This window comes from Sus scrofa, chromosome 15 (genome assembly GCF_000003025.6).
Source record: "Sus scrofa isolate TJ Tabasco breed Duroc chromosome 15, Sscrofa11.1, whole genome shotgun sequence".
Taxonomy (NCBI): Eukaryota; Metazoa; Chordata; class Mammalia; order Artiodactyla; family Suidae; genus Sus; species Sus scrofa.
Genome location: NC_010457.5, coordinates 7,975,119 through 7,987,500, shown reverse-complemented (window position 1 = coordinate 7,987,500; position 12,382 = coordinate 7,975,119). Strand labels below are relative to the sequence as shown.

Genomic DNA, 12,382 nt, shown 5'->3' with positions numbered 1-12,382 from the left:
ATGATCAGCCCAGCATCTCTGCAATAAAGAGACCATAATCTGTGGGGGAAGTGAACTCTAATCAGGCCACATGCAGATTAAACTAACTGGGAGGAATAAAAACTAGATTAAAATGTTTATGCCTAATACCAGAAGATTATCAGGACATTTTACCTCTTTAAATCCTAATTTATAGGAGCCAGGGTTAAGTTTATGAGTTTATATTTGGTGCGATTACATGCTGCAGTTGATTTTCCTGTTTAGAAAAATTTCTGCTGGAAAGCATTTTCCTTAGCACAATGCATAGGCATTTGGGAGAAGGGAAACTGTTTCAAATGTACTGACATATATCATGACAAGTGAAATAAAAGCATTCACTTGAAACTGGTCAAATCAGTAAATAATGGAAATTGTTTTTGTTTAATGGTAATACTTTGTTAGCAATGTGTAGATGTAAAAGAGTGTTGTGATAACACACACACACACACACACACACATATGGAATCATACTGTTACACTTTGAAACTTCTTGAATAAGATTTGGTTTCCTAGAAGTGCTGAGCGGCTATTGTTAGTTGAGCAAATCATTGCAAATAATTATCTGTGATTCAAATTTAAGTACACAACCATGAATATACACAGGAGTATCACCATGGCACTCCATTAGCAGCACTGCCACATTAAAATGATCTTGTACTAAAGCTGTAGGGACAACACATTACTAAGTCCATCATCAGAATATATTTTCTATTACCGGTTTGACAATTTTGTAAATTGGGACATCTTACACTTACCACCTGTGAGGCCAAACAATATGTAATGGCTTTTGTTGATCGTCAGCTCCACGCAAAACGTCACATGGATTTTGTTTGTTTTCCTCATGATGAGAGCTTGAATTATCTGATGCGCTGAATGTTTTCAAGTATGACTCCTGCCTTGCTGAGCTACCCAGGTGTTCTTGTTGTGTAACATCACAGGGTCCAGACTCTGAATCAAGACTCTTCAATAAATTCTCAGAACCTGTCTGCTCCTCTTGGAATGGAGGGGCCATGGATTGAGCAGCAGTGCCATTTTCTTTAAGGCTGAGTATCTTCTGTAAATGGAGTGCTTTGTGTTGGGGCAAGAATCTGTTATCAAAAGAAAATGCAGTGCACTTTTAGTGAAAATACTATTTAAAATTTGTCCTTTATCTTTCTGTAAGGACATGATGATGGTGTATAAAAACTGAGAAAAAAACTAATGATATAACAAAAATTCCAGAAAGAGTGTAAAAAGCAGTAGTTATCAAGAGAAAGTTCAGAGGTTAGAAATTAGACCAGACTGTCTTTGGTTTCCAAAGAGTTTCTTCTGTGGCTATAAAAGCTACATTGTATATAACATAAAAAATAAGAGTAGAGCGATGGTTTATCACTCTCTTTACTGGTCCTTTGGGAGTTTTGCGTCTTCCAGTCACTTCACAGCCCAGTGCTTATTTCCAAGGCATACTTGTTCATTACCCTACAAAAATGCTTGAAACTTCCTCAATTAATACTGGGCATTTCTGCTCACATGACTGTTTGTATTCCTGGGCACCTGTACACATTTTTTATTAAATCGATCTTACTAATAGTTCTTGAAGAATATTTTTATGTTTTTTTTCATTACCATCTCATTCCTTTCTTCCCATAATACTTTTACACATAGAGTTTGATATCAGCCACTTTTTGATAGAAGGAGCCACATAAAATGAAATCAAGGAGTTTACCACATACTGGGGAGCAAACCAGTAGTGCTTAGAAAAACAGAGTGTGAGACAGATGTGAGAACAGCCAACTAACCTGCGGTGGAACACAGTATCAAGAATGGATGTTCTAACTTTTAAAACTAAGAACTAGAGATTAATTCTGACTTGGGGATCAGTAAAGGCTTAAAGAGGATTTTAGCTGACTGATTTTGAAAGGCAGAGAGAGGGCAGTTCTGCACTTAGGGAACAATGTGGATCAAAGGAAGAGGGTGCGAAAGTAGATGAACTCTTCATGGAATAAGCAAGGCAAAGAGTCTGGGGCCAGAGAACAAGAGCAATCTCAGAGCCCCGAGGCCCATCCAGGAACTCGGCCCCTTCTCTGGACTGTGAAGTAAGTGAGGAGATGGAGAAGTGGGCGAGGATGAAGAACCCTGGAAAGAAAGCATTGAGGAACATTTGGAGGAGTTGAAAAGAACCTGAGAGAAACACTGCACTACTGAGGTGAATTAAGAGTTCCTAAAGACAGTGTAGAAAAAGAACCAAGAGCTCTTAAAACTGTGCTTTTTGTTTTTTGCTTTTTTAAAAAAAGGTGTAAAATACTGCAGAGGTGCTACAGACCCAACAACAGGGAGCTTTTGGCTTTGTTGTGCAGAAGAGCACTGGCTACTCCCAGGGCAGCTGGCCTGGGGTGAGGCAGGCAGAAACTAGATAGCATGGAAGGGAGTGAGCCCAAGGGAGAGAGACAGCAAAGAAAAGCAGGGAGGGAAAGGTCCATTTTCTTTAAGGGGGTGTGTGTCTATAGTGGTGTTCATCTGGGGATACTGGCTAGAAAGAGCAAGACCCAGAAACAGAAAAACAGCATGACGTGTGATAAGGCAGGATTCTTGCTGTGGGGGGAAAGTAGGGCCTTCTACAAGAGCATAAATGAAGCTTTCTTCCAAAGCTGAGAAGGAAGAAGAAGAAGAGAAAAATGGAGTTGAAAAGAACAGTTTCAGGCGGCAGGTTCGGAATCTAGTGAGTCTCCAAAGCATGAGGAGGCACCTGTTTCAAGGAGGTGAGAAGAGGTGGAGATGAAGTTTAAGAAGTGAGCTGAGGGGCTGGAAAGTCACTGTGGAGAGGGGGGAAGGTGTGGGCTATGTCTCCAAGCAAGGGTGGATGACACTATGAATTAACAGCAGTATACACTACCCCACCCCTGACCCACACACTTCCATAAGTAGATGAAGCTGATATTGCATAGAGAGATAAAAATCAAAGAATGGTGCTAACCCCCTTGGTACAACCTGAGAAAATAATACCTTAGTTCTTGATTTAAAGTTTCTTGATGGAAAGAAATTTAGGCATATATAGATTATGAGAGTGTCAGATTTCAAAGGTCCAAAATTACAAGGAGAAGTAACTGACGTTCTTCCTGAAATAAATTTAAAACACTGGGACATTTCTAAGGAAAAAAAATCAATAAAAATTTCCCATCAATCACCACAAAAAGAAAAAAAAATTTCTATGACAATAATTTCAACTTCTCCTAAACAAACGGAACAAATCATAAGAGAAGGAACATCTGTACATACGTGGAAAATAACCATAAAGCAAGTGAAGTAACCTATTTGTTTATGTCAGGTAGAGAATGCCAGGCAAGCCTAAAAAGGATTTTAACAGAATTACAAACTTGGTGCACAAAGGATTCACAATTAAAAAAAAAAAAAATCAATGGGCATTGAAACAACATATCTTCATTTTAGAAAACAGTATTATTGGCCATCTTGCTCATAAAATCCATTTATGTTGGCCAGCATGTGAGCAAAATTGCAAATTAAAAGAGACGGGAGATTGGCTAAAGGGTTATAAACAATGAGAATTGGTAACTTACAATAAGCTTGGCTGTTGGTTAGGTGCTAGGCCTGCTTTTATTCCACATGTTTCCTAAATGTTCTCAAGGATGAACAGAATCCTACCTTAACCCAAGCTGTGGAGGACTGACTCGATAGGTGGCAAATAAGGACATGGGAGGATGCAGAATACGGACATGGACAGTAACCCGAAACTCAGCTGATTCACATTATGGAATGGAAAACAATAACAATAAACCTGAATGCAATAGGACACATGGAAAAGACTGCCTGGAGTTTGCCCATACAACTCTTTGTGTTTGGACCAGCAGACTGATGCCACTTGCTTATGGACTGTGACATACAGGGAAGGGAGAGCCCAAGTCCATAGGGGCAGAAGACTGTGCAAATGCTGGTCTCATCTCAGGCACCTGATAAATGCACATGATTGAAAATTAGAGAGTTCTTAGAAGAGCAATAATAATGATTAAGGCAATGGAAGAATTGATTTATGAGGACAGATTAAAGGAGCTAAATATGAATAGCCTGGTTAAGTGACAACTAGAGGGGTACATAATAGGAGTCTCCAAGGAAAGAGAATAATTATTTTGCTGGGTACAAGTGGGTATAACTAGGAGTAATGAGATGAAATTAAGGATGGGAAAATTTAAGCTGAATTTGAAGAAAAACTCCCTGACGGTGTAATTTATTAGCTCATGGAATAAATTCCCTATGGAAATGCAATAGCTGTGGAAATTCTTAATAACAGAACTGGACAAAATACCAATAAATAATATAGATAATAATCCAGTACTTGAAAGAAGGTAGTTATATGTTATGCTTTCCTTGTTTACAATATCTTCTCATATTTTTCCTTAATAGTCTATTTATATAGTGATTATTACCCAAAGAAGTATTTAGGCAATTAGCTAAATCTAAAAGGAAATACATACTTTAGGTGAGGAAAGCTAAAATTACTTTAGTTTTCATATACTCTGCAGCAGTAAGCAGAAATAACTTTTTACTACTTCATTTCAGCAGAGCTGGTCTTGAAGCAAGTTGAACAAATGTATTACTATTTCTAAAAAAAACAAACAAACCAAACCAATCCTCATCGACCATCCCACACAGTCTATTCTGATTCTCTGTACCAGGAAACTCATATTTTCATCAACATGTTTAATATAAACAATTTATTGGCATAATAGAAATCAAAAAACTTCAGCTTTTCTAAATGTAGCTCTATGGTCAATTACTTCACATCAATACCAAGATCAAACAGGCATAATACTAACAAGCAGTTTGCTTAATAATAGTCACCACACTAATTAACCCATCCAGAACATTCTTAATCAGATGCTATTTGTAATGTACAGTTAAGAGAAGCTTGGCAATAAATGGTTCTATGCAAAAAAAGAAAATAATGCCTACTGATGGGGTGATACTGGCTTTTCTATAGAACTGGACAGAATGTTTGCACTGTCCTGGTGTGAACTCAGTGAAGTAACTATGCAAATAGGCACATGTCTGAACATTTCCTTTCTCCTCCCCAGCTCCAGCTCTGGTGGAGGTGCTAATGAGAAGAGAAAAGGTACTCAGAGAAGGAGGAAAGGAGAGAAAGGAAAGAAGAAAACCAGTGAGCTGCCTTTTAGAGCTTATGCCAGGTTGCCATTTAATCATCTTCCCATTTTTTTTTTCTGAAAGAAAAGCTATGGCTCACCTTACTTGTAAAACATCCTTCCTATTGCTGAATCTCTCAGAAGATTAAAACCTGTTTTTACTTTTAGAAGGATTTTGATTGCTGTAATCATTTCAACCTGTTATTAGACAGTGGACCCCACTCCAACATTTTTTCCCAACCAATAGCCAATATTTGAAACAGACGTAGAACCTCCCCTCTGCTGTCTCATCTTCTTCCCTACCTCTACCCCTTGTGTGGGTCCAGAGGCATGGCCACAAAATCTCAGTACTATGTTGAGGGATGTTTAAAGACACGGCAGGAATAAATACTTTCCGACTTAAATTTGATTGCTTTCCTCTAAAACCACTCACATACAAACACACAAACCTATACCTCGGCCTGTAGGAATGGCCAAACGTCTTATTCAGAATGGTCTGAAAAGACCAGATTTGAGCAGATTGATGGTAAGGAAAGGAAACACCCTAGGCACCTTAGCTTATTTCTACTGAAGTTGAGAATCTAGGATATGTTAGTTGACCAACAGAGGTAGTCAGAGGGAAGGCAGTAAGATAAAGCAAGCCAAGTCACCTTAGGAAATCATTACTGATTCATGCGTTGTTGAAAAGAATGCTATGGCTGAAATGTACGTCGTGTGGAACACACTGCTCACAATATCTTTTTGAGAGATTTTCTTTAAAAAAAGTACGTACTATGGTACGTTCAACCTATAGAATCTCATAAATAAGTAGCCATGGATAAGAGTCCCCACAAGATAGAGATTATTAAGTTATGCTTCTCAAGGCAGATTTGGAAGATAGCACATGAAAAAAAATTATGCAAGTCAGTGAATGATTAAAGAGAAAGTGAGAGAGCATAACTGATCATCGATTATTCCAAATATGAGCCAAGGAGAAAGCGGAGCCTTAGCGACTGGAATAAGAAAACTGGCCTGCCTGTGGGGCAGGTAAGGAGAGAGGGTGCTGAGGAAGCTCAGGTGTGGGGGAGGGAGAGCAGTATGGCCACCCTATCATATCCTTTAGGCTAAAGAGTCATAAAGTGTGTTTTGTGCAACACTAGTTACCTGGGAACATGTAGGTGTTGTCTCACAGAAGGTTTTGTGACAGAACAAGTTTTGGAAATGCTGGGTTAATAAACAAAGTCAAACATTTCCTCCCTACAAAACTTGCCACAGCATTTCCTAGTATGTACAGTAAATATGTTCAATCATTCATTCTTTTGTTCATAAAATAACTATTTATTTAACACCTATTACATGATAGAACTATAGTATCTATTGTTTCATAAACCTAGCACTTAATGAACAAGGACCACCCCTATTTCCCCCCACCACCACCACCACAAAGAGGCACCTTAAGAATTAAGATTCAGCAAATGGTACCCTGGGAAACACTACTTGAGACTCTAGGAATTGCACAGCCTGAGTCTAAAAAAGCATGGGGAACCAGACGGATGGTGGCATATTATACAGTAAAGATGGCAGAAGGAGTGGGAAAATGAATTCCTACTCCAAATGATGAAACCCAGACTAAAAGCCATACACCAAGGCCACACAAGAGGAGAGAAAAGAAAGTTTGAAGATTAGAACCTGTGAAAAAGGTAACAGAAGAAGATATAGCTCAAGGCCACTATGGATATGACAGCAGAAATAAAATACTATTCAATTTTATCACAGAAATTTCTGTGGATTTCTAGACAGAAACCATATTGAGAATTAAAGAGAAGGGAAATAGGAATGAAAGACAAATACTTTTTCCAAAACCAACTGGGAAGATACATCCAGACAGCTCGGTGATCTAAGTTCTTGGTGATTTATAACAAAGATTATTCACCATTTCCAAACAATGTGTTGGAAATTAATTACAAAATTAACATTTTTAGAATTTAGCCACACAAGCAAATATCAAAGATAATTAAAAAATCATGTTGCCCACATGTATCCAATATATCATTTATATGGTAAGCAGATTTACATAAACCTATAAAATATAAAAGCAAAGATCTTAACCTAGCATTCTAATGTATATACATATACCCCCTATACTTGATGCCAATACTTGATGCCAAACTATCTTCACAGAATAAAGGAATCACAAACCAGTAAGTCTATCATAACAAAAACTAGATGTTTGAAGACCACAGCATTAAAGAGGAAGACAGACGTATGCTTGGTGGTTGCTTGTAGGATGGCTGCTCTTCTTTACTGTAGACGGCTAAGGGCTAATATTCATAAAAGAGATGGCAATATCTGCCAAGGTTGTTTCAATAAGAAACTCCTGGCAGAACATTATTTGAACAAATTTGAATCTCAGATGAGTCAATCACAATCCACATGCACACAGCATAAATGCTTTGGGGGAAGAGCCATCCAACACCATCATGGCTGGCTAGGTCAGGTCACTTAGATGCTCCAGCTTGGTGCCTGAACCAAAGTTCTATTCCCATGGTGTAAACTTTCGAAGCCAACATGTGACACTGACAGCAGTCGGAGAGAAGATACTGGGCAAGGGTGTCTTGCTTAGACTACGAAGAATCTGTTTTGTGACAAGATAGGAAAACAGGATCCCTGGAAACTAGTCTCAGTTAAAATTAACGTGCAAACCCTAGTTGTTAGCCTGAGAAATGCACGCTGAAACTGAAAGCAGATTTATGGTTATCAGACTGGCCTCATTATCCATGTATGGTCCCGGAGATGACACACTTCATGAAAATAGCGTCTTCTCTTCTAGGCTGCCAAAAAGAGGAGGTTCGGCTTCCTCTATTCTGTTTAAAGTTCATCATTTTCTGATGTTTGTCTTTAAATAGCTGGGATATAAGACTGTCATAGGAAAAGATGGTCTGTTCCCATGAGTCTATCTTTTATATTAATTTCCCAACTGCATTTCTCAGAATCATTTCTGAAAATCTAACACTTTCCATATTCTTTATTTATATCATTTACTTACATGGCTTCTTCTGGCAACACAGTTTACATAATTAATACTATTTAACCTGAATGTGCCTCATTTCCTCATTCTCTCTTAATTTCAAGGTGTTTTCGATTGATTACATTGCTAATTTAACTGCCTACTAGAATGAACAGTTTGTCTTAATCTATTTTATCAAATCCCTTTATGACATACTCCTCATACAGAAAACTTATGGGTCCTTATCAATATGTGAGAATCAGAAGAGCTATCTTGCATGTTACCACAACCCATGTTTATCAAAGTCATCCTTGTGAACATATGTATGCTTACTTCTCATAATTCACATTCTTCCCCCAAAAGAGCTGAGAACAACAAAATCCTCTAATCTATACAAGGTTTACTGTAGTAATTCAACACAGTTAGCAAAGTTGTAGGCTAAACTGCAAACGGTTTATGTCCTCATTAAAGCACTCTCTACCCACCGGTGGTTAAGTCCCTAAGATCTTTACACTACTTTCCCACTGCCCAGCCCCAGCCCATCCCACTCCCTAGCCCATCCCCAGGTATCCCCTTGCAGCTTCTCCAGGAACCAGAGCTCCACTTTGGATCTACCTCAAATCACGCCCTGTTCTTCACTGTTATTCTTGTTGGAGACGAATTTTAAATTCCCACAATGTATTAATTCCAGGATCAATATGTTATGCCTTTCAGAAGTACAATACCGTGATTCAAGGGAAATGATCACCAATGGGATAATCTCAGGTCCCACAGGAAACCTACGAGAAAGATTCTTCGGGGAGGACAGGGGGAGAGACATCTTTGTGAAGCACCTGAGAGTAACTCCACTCGAGCAATGGGCATGTTGAAGAGGGGAGAACCCAGGCTATACTAGCACTGGCACTTTCTGTATGTGTGAATTTATTCAAATCACTTTCTCGGAACCTCAGTTTTCTAATCTATAAAGACAGGATTATATCCATAGTTACAAATTTCTTGAGAGGATTAAAAGAGAGAACTTGTGCTGATAATGATGTGTAAAGGGGCTAAGTAAATTGAAGTAAATTTCCCATTTCCTGGCTTCTTTAGGTATCATCCATACTTATAGAATTATTCCAAAGCCATCTTGGGTAACACTGGACTTCCTAGTTAGTAAAGGAGTCACTGTGTTGAATCAGTCAACAAATATCCATTCAACAAATATCTAAGCTTCTTCTACGAGCAAGAGGTTATGTCTATATTTACAAAGTTTTTAGTGCATATGTAGTGACATTTCATACTTATTTTGGTATCTGAGCCCCAGAAATTGTAAACTATCCATATTACCTTTAAACTAAACTACATTTGCAGATTTCATTACTATACTTTTTTGTTCAAACTTATCAATTTGCTCATCATTTGTTTCGCTAATAACTCAAAGTGAAGTTTTAAAATCTTCTAGTCAAGCCTCCATAAAAACCCAAAGGATGAAGTTCAGAAAGCTTCCAGGTTGGTGAGCACGTGAAGATATGGGGAAATGAGCATGCCTGGAAAGGGCACAGACGTTCCTCCCCCATACCTTTCCCTGTACACTTCTTCCATCTGACTTTTCCTTTTACGATAAAACAGCAATCTAGTGAGTAAAAATAAATAAAGCTTCTATTCATTCACCCCACTTAATTTAATAATAATATTCAAAAATGAAAAAATTCTTAAATGTAAATCTGCAGTAATTTCTTTCAAGCAAGAGGAAGTGGCTGTTTCATATGTACATAGACTTAGCAAGCTGCTCTGTATGGACTGACTTTGTTAGTAAGTAAATATTCACATTTCTCTGGGAATCCTGTATCTTCTATAGCACCAATAAGGCTATATTGGAGGAAACTCTAAAAATCATCTCTAATCACATGTCCTTTTCCACAGTATTTTTTTTTTTTTTTGGAAGCCATTGTTTGGAAGTTGATAGCAGGATAGTAAATGTGCTGGTATTGAAGAAAGGATCATTTTATTCCTTCCAAACAAAATCAGAATTCTCCTCAGCCAGTGTTTCCAGTTAGAGAGTCTCCTTTAGAGCATGGTTTCATTTTATGGGTGCTACAGACAGAACTGTGCTCCTTCAAAATTTACATGTTGAAGTCCTAACCCTGAATATGACTATGCCTGGAGATAGGATCTTCAGGTAACTAGGGTTAAATGAGGTGATAAGGATTGGGCCCTAATCCGATAGGATTGTGACCTTTTCAGAAGTAGAGGAAATCTCTCTTTCCCTCTCTCTTCCTCTCTCTCTCCCTTTTCCCTTTCTCCCTTTCACTGTCACATGCAAGGGCACAGTCAGAAAGCAACCATCTGCAACTCAGGCAGAGAGCTCTCCTCAGAATTGACGACACTAGCACCCTGATCTCAGACTTCCAGCCTCCAAAACTGCAAAATAAATTCCTGTAGTTTAAATCACCCAGTCTATGACATTTTGTTGTGGCAGCCTTGAGATGGCTAATTCAACTGAATATTACTATGGAAAAGAGGGGAAAGAATCAAAACCATGATGGGTGAAATTTCCTGAATAGGGCATCAGCAAGATGATGGAGTGGGAGGTACTAGCCTATGTTGACAGACAGTGACAACAAGAGAATACTGTATAAGAAGAAAGACCTGACCATCAAAACCTGTAAGGGAATTCAGGGAATGAAAAGGAGAACATGTGCATTTTCTTGTGAAACAAAAATGTTACTTTTTTCTTTTTTCTTTTTTTTTTTCTCTCTTTTAGGGCTGCACCTGTGGCGTTTGGAAGTTCCCAGGCTAGGAGTCAAATTGGAGCTATAGCTGCCAGCCTACACCACAGCCACAGCAATGTGGGATCCGAGCTGAGTCTGTGACCTACACCACAGCTCACAGCAACACCGGATCTTGACCCGCGGGTGAGGCCAGGGATCGAACCTGCAACCTTATGGATACTAGTCAGGTTCGTTTCCGTGACGAGAAGTTTTTCTTCTTCTTCTTCTTTTTTTTTTTTTTTGTCTTTTTTTGGGCCACTCCCACGGCGTATGGAAGTTCCCAGTCTAGGGATCGAATAGGAGCTGTAGCCACCAGCCTATGCCAGAGCCACAGCCAACGCGGGATCCGAGCTGCGTCTGCAACCTACACCACAGTTCAAGGCAACATCGGATCCTTCACCCACTGAGCAAGGCCGGGGATCGAACCTGCAACTCATGGGTCCTAGTCGGATTCTTAACCACTGAGCCACGACGGGAACTCCTTTTTTTTTTTTTTTAACTAAAAATAAAAAGGAATGGAGAATTGAATTAGGAAATAATTTTTCCTAAACATGTGCTTGGTTGTGAAGAATGTCACTTAATCTCTTTAAACGTACGTTTTCTCAAATGTTCAATCAGAAGAAAACCAGCCCCCTACACTTCTCATGGAAGTATAAGGATCAAACTTTTAATTAAATTTATTATAACTATAAAGAGGCAAAAAGGCACACTGCATCAAGCAGGGCTCTGGTATTTGCCTAGTTTTAAATTCAGGGCTCTAGAACTTATTAGCTGACCTGGGGAAAGAGTCTTTTCTGTAATTATCAGTTTTCTCATCTGTAAAATGGGGATAATAAATAGCAATGCTGCTTTGCAGAATTATATTTTCCATGCTGCTTGGCATATAATAAGAGCTCAGTAAATACTGTTTTTTGTTTTTGATAATAATGGAGAAGGCCATCATCATTACATTGTCATGGTTACAAAAGAGAAAAAGAGCAGTTTAGAAACTCTACTCTCTGACTTCATTGGCCATTTCATAGTTAAGCCTACTTTATAAATCAGAGACACATGCCTTTTTAAAGATGCATTATTCTTGTTAACTCTCACAAGTTACATTTTAGAATCCATTTAAGGCAGGCATTTTAATATGCTACCTTATTTTCATTTGTATACTAATCAAAGATTTGTTCCCTGCCTAGAGGCACATTAATTACAAAAAGGTCCAATGTTATAAATCAAACAAATATATTCCTCCTAAATCTATTATTTCTTTCTTGGGTGTCTTTTTTTTTTTTCCCTACATTATTTTTCCTTTTCTTTCCTTTTATTCCTTCATTTTTCTAACTGAGAGGTTCCATCTTTCCCCTTCTTGAAGCTGCATAAACCAAGAAAGTAAAAGCAGGAAATTTAAAACATCAGTTTCCAGGTCTCTGAAGCATGAACAGATGGGCATCAAAAATCCAGTCTTTTTTTTTTTTTTCTCTTTTTCTTTTTCATTTGCCTACCCACAAACT

The 12,382-nt window shown here is 38.4% G+C and overlaps 1 protein-coding gene across 25 annotated transcripts in view; it reads right to left on the bottom strand.

The window, feature by feature from the left end:
* GTDC1 (glycosyltransferase like domain containing 1) overlaps positions 1-12,382 on the bottom strand; it is a 476,816-nt gene that overhangs the window by 175,284 nt on the left and 289,150 nt on the right. For all 25 annotated transcript variants that reach the window (XR_002339027.1, XM_021074849.1, XM_021074845.1 and 22 more), the window contains one exon: positions 774-1,106. Coding sequence is in view for 24 of the 25 variants with exons in the window: in XM_021074849.1 (XP_020930508.1) it covers positions 774-1,106 (333 nt within the window). In the remaining variant the exon portion in view is untranslated. The remainder of the gene's footprint in view (positions 1-773; positions 1,107-12,382) is intronic.